The sequence below is a fragment of the Notothenia rossii genome (assembly GCF_949606895.1).
Source record: "Notothenia rossii genome assembly, chromosome: 5".
NCBI lineage: Eukaryota > Metazoa > Chordata > Actinopteri > Perciformes > Nototheniidae > Notothenia > Notothenia rossii.
The window spans coordinates 29,477,380-29,486,360 of record NC_136903.1 but is presented as its reverse complement, the minus strand read 5'-3'; the positions used below and the strand labels follow the sequence as shown (position 1 = coordinate 29,486,360).

At 40.5% G+C, this 8,981-nt stretch overlaps 1 protein-coding gene across 1 annotated transcript; it reads right to left on the bottom strand.

Annotated features, from left to right (window-relative positions):
• Nucleotides 1–1,361: 1,361 nt before the first annotated feature.
• On the bottom strand, nt 1,362–8,729 carry LOC307039939 (protein FAM200A-like). Its single transcript, XM_079682396.1, has 3 exons — nt 8,597–8,729; nt 2,294–8,073; nt 1,362–1,747 (listed from the first exon to the last, which is right to left on the bottom strand). The coding sequence occupies exon 2, from the start codon at nt 4,160–4,162 to the stop codon at nt 2,297–2,299; it is 1,866 nt and encodes a 621-aa protein (XP_079538522.1). The 5' UTR covers nt 4,163–8,073; nt 8,597–8,729; the 3' UTR covers nt 1,362–1,747; nt 2,294–2,296.
• Nucleotides 8,730–8,981: the final 252 nt, after the last annotated feature.

Sequence of the window (8,981 nt, the reverse complement as noted above, 5' to 3'; positions counted from 1 at the left end):
CCTCCTGCATTATTTTACACATATCATATCCTCCAAATACACCCTGACACACACAAGCATGAAAACACACTTTTAAATTCATGCCAATAACTGACACATGCTGACATAAATACACACAGTCAAGGACAACTAAAGTGGGTTCACTGCACACACATTCACATGCGTTTCAACCACGCCTTCCTGTCAGCTAAACCTCTAATGAAGCTGATGAGAGAAAGGAAGACAGAAAGACAGAATGAGTGAGAGTAAAACGGTGTGAAATATTGCTTCTATAGACAAAGTTAAGGTCATCCATTTTCCTGCAGATTAGGGGGCGATGGAGGGATGTTATTTTGAATGCCGCATATTTTCAAAGAGAAAAATCTGCATAATTTCTGGCAGATGATTGGCAGGAGAGGGCGTAAAGGGAAGGGAGAACAGGGAGCGAGAAGGAGGCAAACATTGAGGATGTGATTTTGTAAACACTTCAATATTTCATTGGTGGTAGTGGTATCTGTTCGACACTGGATTTGAAAACTCCGAAAACTAAGCCATTAGCTTCACAGACGGAGACTAGGAGTCAATTGAAGGTCACCATGATACAATTTGAAACTGTCTAGTCAACACTGTTTGATGTATGATAACCACTGAAAATGTGTTACGGTAATAATTCCATGCTTTTTACTTTTAACTGCCCTAGTACTAAAATACCTTGTATAGCTATCCAATATGCTAATTCTTACAGCTGTACCAAGCGGCAAACTCTGGGCCACTTCCGGGATGCGAATCAGGAAGTGCTTCAAACTGCAGTTCCTCTAGTGGCCAGTAGGAGCAGTCTGCAGAAGGGAGCAATTTCCATAGACCCCAATGTTAAAATGCCCAACTTTACAGCAGAAATAAACATGTTTACATCGTGGTTTCAAAACATTTTATTCTCAGTATAGTTGGATCCCCCCTTCCTGTCTATGGATCCTGGAGTGAATTTTTTCTCAACTCATCTGTTTCATTAATATTCAGTCTTAAAGTTATGCATCAATTAGGGCGTGGTCACATTGAGTGACAGCTCCGTTCAATGACTGCTGCTGCTAGCTTCTTGTCTCTCTGCTAGCTGCTCCGTGAAGCTAGCTACAGGGACTCTGCATGCTCAGTTCATCCAGGGAACACAACTTGATCCGGCCGTGGTTGTTTGTTCTTCATGCTTATATATCGCACTATTGTGACTCGCTCTGGGGTTAAAACAGACGGTTTTGCAGTCAGTGAAATTCGAGTACTTTATTTATGTGTTAATGATTTAAATCAGCTACGTAATGAATGTTAAGACTTGGGTTAGCGTGTAAGCGAGTGGTAGCTACATAGGTACTAATGATGCTAATAGTAGCCTCCAAGTTAAAATCATAGACCAGGGTTCCCCAATTATATTTACCAAAGGGCCAATTTTTTTCAAGCATGACAAGCTAAGGGCCAAAATGCTATGTGTCACTAAAAGTTGTTTTACACTATGTGCAGATGTTACCTCTATTATAATTGTTGTAGTAGTGGCAGTAGTAATTAAACAAACCCTGTGTTGAGAGTAAAGGAAAAATGCATCCTTGAAACAAAATTAGACCGAAATCAAACATTTATTAACAATAATAATAAATAAATGCTTTAACAAATACAAATGATTTTGCTGTGGTCTGATGGGGCATAACAATAAAACAAAAATAAAAAACAACAGAGTGAACTCTGATCAAATAGTCAGACAGGTCCACATCCAATTCAGCAAACACTGTAACTCTCTCTCTCTCTCTCTCTCTCTCTCTCTCTCTCTCCTCTCTCTCTCTCTCTCTCTCTCTCTCTCTCTCACACACACACACACACACACACACACACACACACACACACACACACACACACACACACACACACTGGGAAAGACAGGAAGACAGAGAGAGAGTTTCAGTTAGTTACTTTTATAATGTCGTACCAAATTCACCACATTATCAGTTTTAACATTTTTAAATATGTGTACCAAATAATATCAGGCTGTAAATAACAAATAGCATTGTTTTTTTTTTACTTTATTTTTAATATATTATTTTAATGTTGTATTCAATTTAACCAGTTTGTGGGCTGTTGTTAAAAGCCCTGCATTATCCAAGGTTTTTTATCTATCATATTAATAATTTGTTTTTAATTACGCTGCGTAGCATTTTATTTAGGAAATGAATGTACATATAAAATATAACTATAAAATGGTTATTTTTGTCTTAATAATTATTATACCACAATAGAATTGACAAATTGCAAAAATAAATTGATGTTGTTCACTCACCAATCAGTGAGAGAAGTGAGAGCGGCGGGATGAGGCAACCTGTCTGATGTTGGGCTTGTATTCTGTTGTGGCAATCCTGAGGCACTGTCCAAGATGTGCACTGGAGAGTCTGTTCCTGTCCTGGCTTTTGATAGCATTCATTGAAGAAAATCCTGATTCGCAGATGTATGTTGAGGGGAACATTGTGAGTAGGAACATAGCAATAGCTCTGGTGTTTTTGAAACGAGCTTGGGGAACCATGTTGATCCAAAAGTCACACACTGGTGCATCCTTGTGTTGAGCTTTCAGCAACTCAGAGCTTCCCATCTCTAAGACCTCCATCTGAAGAGCTCCCTCTTCTATGGAAGGCACCAGCCTTTTGGCCTCTCCAGTCCACTGCCCGTCTGCTGACACAGAGAACGGCTGTCTGAGGAAGAGGAGGATGTCACGTGAGATTTTAGGGGAGCTTTCAAATCGCTCCTTGAAGTTTTCTGCCAGTTTTGACACAAAATCCTTCATTACTGGATCTTCCGGCATTTCATTCTTCTCGCAGTGCTCACGCAGACGTGGAAAGTGCAGCTTCCTCCCATGAATATCTCTCTCCAAAAGGTGCAGCTTTGACCGAAAAGCTTCAACCGCCTCGTACATCTCAGCAACAGTGTGGTTCTTGCCTTGCAGCTGCAGGTTAAGGTGATTTAGATGAGACATGATGTCACACAAAAAATGAACATCTGCTATCACCTTGGTGTCAGTTAAAAAGCTCAAAAACTCATGGGCTTTTTGGCCCTGCAGGCTTGATAAGAACGACACCAGTTCATCACGCAGGTCGCACACCCTCTCCAACACACGGCCCTTGCTCAGCCAGCGAACATCGTTGTGTAGTAAGAGATCCTTGTGTTCAGAGGACATTTCCTCTAGCAACGATCTAAAAAGGCGATGCTGCAGACTAGAGCTCTCACGCACAAAGTTAACCAGTCTCGTCACAGTATCCATCGTTTCTTTCATTTTTCCACACAGTTTTGCGCACAACACTGATTTGTGAATGATGCAGTGAAATGTCAGAAGCGCCGGGTTAACGGCGGAAAGCCTGCTTACCAAGCCTTTGTGCTTTCCAACCATCGACGGAGCCCCGTCGGTTACAACAGAGACGATTTGACTCACATTCAAACCATTCTTTTCGAAGAACTGTGTCAGCTCGTGGAAGATTATTTCCCCGGTTGTGTGCCCGGGCAGAGTAAGCAAACACAGCAGCTCTTCCCGGAATATCTTCCCATCAAAAAATCGTACGAACACAGACAGACAGGAGGAGTCTATGGCTAAGGATATAGCCTCTGTTTTCTTCAAATCCGTGAGTAGACTGGAAAAACACTCCTCCGCTAAAACCTCTACTCTTCTGGTTGCCGTGTTAGCCGACAGCGGCACCTGCTTTAATAGCTCTACAACCTTTTTTTGTTGTTTTTCATCATGATTTAAAACTTCATGAGCCATGTCTATCGCACACCGTTTAATTAACTCAGCATCAGCAAACGGCTTCTTGGCTCTAGCAAGCGTCCAAGAGACGTGCAATGAGGCAGCTGTTGCGCTCTCTTGTGCCGATGTTGTTTTCGACATTGTGGAAACAGAGTGCTTGTATGATGCAAGCAAACCTGCTATCTTTTGTGTGCGCTGGTCGGATTTCTCTGGATAGTTAGCATTAAAACTGGCAGCATGAATAGAGGTGAAGTGCCGCTTCAGGTTGTCTGATTTGATTACAGCTACATTCTGCATGCAAATCAAACAAGTCGGTTTAGCATTGACGTGGTCCGGTAAAAAAAAACAATACTTCTCAGTCCAGTCAGTTTTGAACTGACGGTTCTCCTGGTCTACCTTCCTCTTCTTTGCGAATTCCATCCTGGGTTTGAGTTATCCACGGCCCGTTAGTGTCATGTTGGTCAATCGCTGGGTTGGGATGACAGGCGGCTAGCTGGCGAGCTATTGTTTATATGTGTTTGCCGCTATTCCAGGTGGTGACGAGTAAGTCAAGCGCGCGAAGCACGTCTTGCATATGCACGCGATAAGGTCATGGGTCAGGTCTACGAGTGTCGACGGAGGTCAAAATAAAGCGAAACCGCGGACATTTTATTTTATGTTTTTATGTTATAACAAGTGAATGCCAGTAGATCAGCGCGGGCCATGCTATTGCCTCTCGCGGGCCGGATCTGGCCCGCGGGCCGCTAATTGGGGTTGGCTGTCATAGACTATATTTATAAAGGTTAAAAAGAAATAGACAAGTGTTAAGCGTTAAGTGGGATAATACTGTACAACAAAAGACTTCTGTTTGAGGTTGATAAAATAAGGTCATCCTTGAAACTTAGAGAGATATTTTATTATGTAGGTAGGAACTGTATGCATCGCTAAGGTTAATTTAAATTGGCTGTGCTCAAGTATGTAGACAAGCTAATGTCGAAGTAGTGTATGTGAAATCAACCTCACAATAAGATGTGTATATTACAATTGACCTTTCGCAAAGCCACGCCCCTAAATGCCCGTTGTCCAATCATATTCGATCACGTGCGCGGCTCCCTGTGGAAGTCCGACAAGCTTAGCGTTCAAATTCATTGCGAAAATGGTGAAGCGTTGTGCTTATGGTCTTTGGAAATCGGATAGCAGATATCCCATAAGCTTAGAGGGGGGGGTGATATTTTACCCGTTTCCTAAACCCAAAACCCGAGAGAAGAGATGCCGCAAGTGGATAAAGAAATGCGGCAGGCCCCATGCCCAGCTGAATATGGCGAATATCAACAAACACAAATACGTTTGCTCCAAGGTAAATACGTGCTAACGTAGCTAGCTAGCTAACAAAGATTACATTCACAAATTAACTAACTAATTAAATTAACTAATTTCACTAACTAACGTTAGCTAAAGTCACACGACTACAGCTGTAAGTTGTGTGCTTCTAGGTCGTTTTGACCATGTATATCACTTGATGCATAATAATGTCTGAACAGCTGAGCTCCGTTATTAGTCTACCTGTGGTCAAAGTACAAACAAGAAAGCCAACAGGCAATCATTAATTTATATTTTGCTTTAATCTTTGTAGCATTTTGTTAATGGAAAGCCTACTGCCGACTTCCCTAATCCTGCTGCACAAGTGGGCACCCCGACCCCCACAAAGGAACAACAAGGTGGATGCAGAAAGCCACCAAGGAAACGGTAGTTAACTTTAGACAAACTACAACATTTAATGCCTCTTGTGATTGTATTGTTTTATTCCAAAATAATAATAATAATTCCGTCGAATTTGACATACAGCTCATGTGGTTTTTCACTCTTGCACTGCGACCTGTATGCAAGTGCCTCTATAGATGTTGTGCCTCCCTCTTTTCTAATGTTTATACTGTGGATATAACCCTCCATAGCGTATTGTAGCCCCTTTTGTCGGGACCTGGAGGATATTGCTGCGTTATTGCTCCAAAATGATTCTGTTAAGGCGACTCCGACGTTACGGAGACCCTCCATTATGGCTTTGTTTAACGCATCTGGCTCTCAGCTTGTCGGACTAGCAACAGTAACCAAGGGGGGGCGTGGCTTTGCGAAAGGTCAATTATTAATGTCATATTTCAAGATGATTACTTAGATATTACAATATGGTTGGTTAAGCTGGAGTTCATTATTGAGCTTACACGTTAACGTCACAGTCATCTGAAGAACGAACCCAAACCTTGTTGTTTTTATTAATTGCATTACCAAATTGGTATCAAATAAACAGTAAGCATTGGTAACACAACTTCCAAAGTTACAGTAAAATAAAAAGGACCCTGACTCGGACAATACACAATCCAACATGTTCAACAGAAGAGAATAAGTTATATTGTTTGTACACATGGTACTTTACATATATCTGTTTGTTTAAAGTTTCCAGGTGATGCAGACAGGCTGGACCAGAGAGTGAGAGACAGAACTGGACTTCTCACAGCAGTGAACTTCAGCACAGGTATAAAGACTCTATTTTTCCTACTGTACAAAGAATCAAAAAAGATATTGGTTTAAATAAATGAAGTATTGACTTTAATACACTGATATACATTCCATTAAACAATACTAGATCACCGACACATCAGTTAAGGTTTTTTCCATGCAAAAAGTTACATTTAGATGTTAACAAGGCAATATGATTTTGTCAGCTTTCTAATGTAATGTATTGAAGGCAAAGATATTTAACACATAGTGAGAACAGCTACTATTTATCTCTCAATATTGTTTGTAAAAAACGTGGTAAAAGTGATTATTTCAGTGAGACAACAGAGCAAGCTTCTACAGTTGCACTACGTTTTGATAACAGTTAAATATTATTTTGATAATAACATACATTTCAATGTTGATGAACTTCATACTTTCCATTCATAATCTGATTGTCTTTGTAGCTCGCTTTTGAAATAAAAAAAACATTACAATTACAAAATAATTATATCTAAAGCCCCTAAACACACAAACACACCGATTTCATAAATAACACACTTGTTCTGCAATAATATGTTTTATGTTTCCTGTAAATTTTGTTAGGAAAGGACATGCCTGAAAGACACGATATGTTCTCCTTCTCTGAGGGTCAAGAAGAACATCCAAGAGGAAAATTAAAAGCTGATGCTATGAGATTTTAAGACCAGTACACTAAGAAACTACTTTTATTATAAAAACAGTCAGCTGATCGAATGCACCTATTTCCACATCTGAATTCCATCAGCTGATTATTTGTATTTGCCTCGCTTTATGAGCTTCACATCACTTGTGCCTTGTACCGCAGAGTTTGCAATGTCACAAATAAATGGGGCCAATCTTCAGTCAGATGTGAATGTGTAATCTAACATTTTCAGTAAGAATAATGGAGAAAAGGAGTGCAAATACAAATACAATTTACTGAAATGTATATTTACGCCGGGGATCCGGAGTCGAGGCTGGTCCTCTTGCTGTAGTCCTGTGTCTTGGATCCTCTATCCTGAGTTCTGGATTAAGTCGTGGACTTCGGGTCGTGGCTGAACCTGCCTCTGCGGTCCTGCCTTGGGTCTCGTCATGCTGCTTCCCTGATGGCTTCCACAGGATTGTAGCTGACATCCTCGTGGATTCATCTTCTTATTACAGACACATGCATTTCCTAACACTCGGTCTATATGCTGTATAATGTATTATCTCTTCGATTTACACACGGCATCTATTGCACGTCCGTCCGTCCTTGGAGAGGGATCCCTCCTCTGTTGCTCTCCCTGAGGTTTCTCCCATTTTTTGCCCTTTAAAACTGTGGGTTTTCTCTGGAAGTTTTTCCTTGTACGATGTGAGGGTCTAAGGATAGAGGGTGTCGTTTTTCTCATACTGATATTCTGAACAATCTGTGCTGTTGTATTTGCTGTAAAGTGTCTCTACTGTAGGCTATTTTTATTATATGTACAGCACTTTGGCTCGACCAAAAATCGTTTATAAATGTGCTATATAAATAAAACTTGATTTTATTTGATTTTATTTGAAATGTGAACCAAAACTTAATCAAACATGTTTTAAATAAAAAGCACATATGGACAGAAGGTGTAAACCTATTAAATGTATAAGTAAACACATTTAGTCAAATTAAGTGACAGACTAGGCCTGTGCAGTTGGTATCAGCTTTGCCCAGCATGGGCTCCTCCATCAGGCCTGGTCCTCCTTGCAGAGGAAAGACCCTCAGTCCTCTCCGGGCCAAACAAACAGACAGGACGTCCATCACACGGAGGTTTCTCCCTGAAGTCTCTGCAGCTCTCTGGACACCACGCTGTCTCAATCCGTCCACACTGAATATGAGAGAGGGAAAATGAAAATAAAAAATGCTTTAGACAATAAGAAACATAAAGTTGACTGTTGAGTTGCTCAGTTTTTTTAGATTGTCAATACTATTACTGTATAACTAATATATCAGGTTAAGAGGCAAATTCAAATAAAAATTGGTCTTTAAATACATGTTGTCTTTTGAATTGTTTGTCCAAAGTCAAGGAACTAGAACTGGTACTTATTTTTAATGATACAGTCTGGTTATTATGCTGTTTGGAGGAGGCCTCACAGGTAAGAGCACTAACTAGCTACCAACACATGTACCTTAGCTTGACTTAAATGTATTAAACGTATAATTAAGTGATATCAAAATATAAATAACTATGTCTAATGTCATGCAAACATATTAATCTTTGCTTGATTCCAGTGTTGAATTTAGCACAATTGCATACAAACGGGATTTTAAGATTCTGAAGTATTATGCTAAAAACTCAATAACTTAGATTATTATTTATAGTTTTGCTTAATAGTTTCATGTCCGCTTACCTTAGAAACGTAAAATGCCACGGCAGTGTGCAGATGGGGAGCATGTTAGCTTAGCTTGGTAGCTTCAGCTAGCTCTGGAACTTTCAGCTCGGTGGCAGGAGGTCCCGCCTCTTTGCCCTTATTTGGAGCAGGCTTATTTGGAGTGGGCGGGAGTTGAACTCTGACGTCTGTGTCGAGCCGTTAGTGGCCGACTCCGCCTACTAAGGGCTTCTCGGCAACTCTGCAGAATCCTATGGGTGACGTCACGGACCCTACGTCCATTTATATACTGTATACAGTCTATGATCTGTATATGTCTGTATGTTACATTACATTACATTACATTGTATTTAGCTGATGCTTTTATCCAAAGCGACTTACAATAAGTGCATTCGACCAGGAAGAT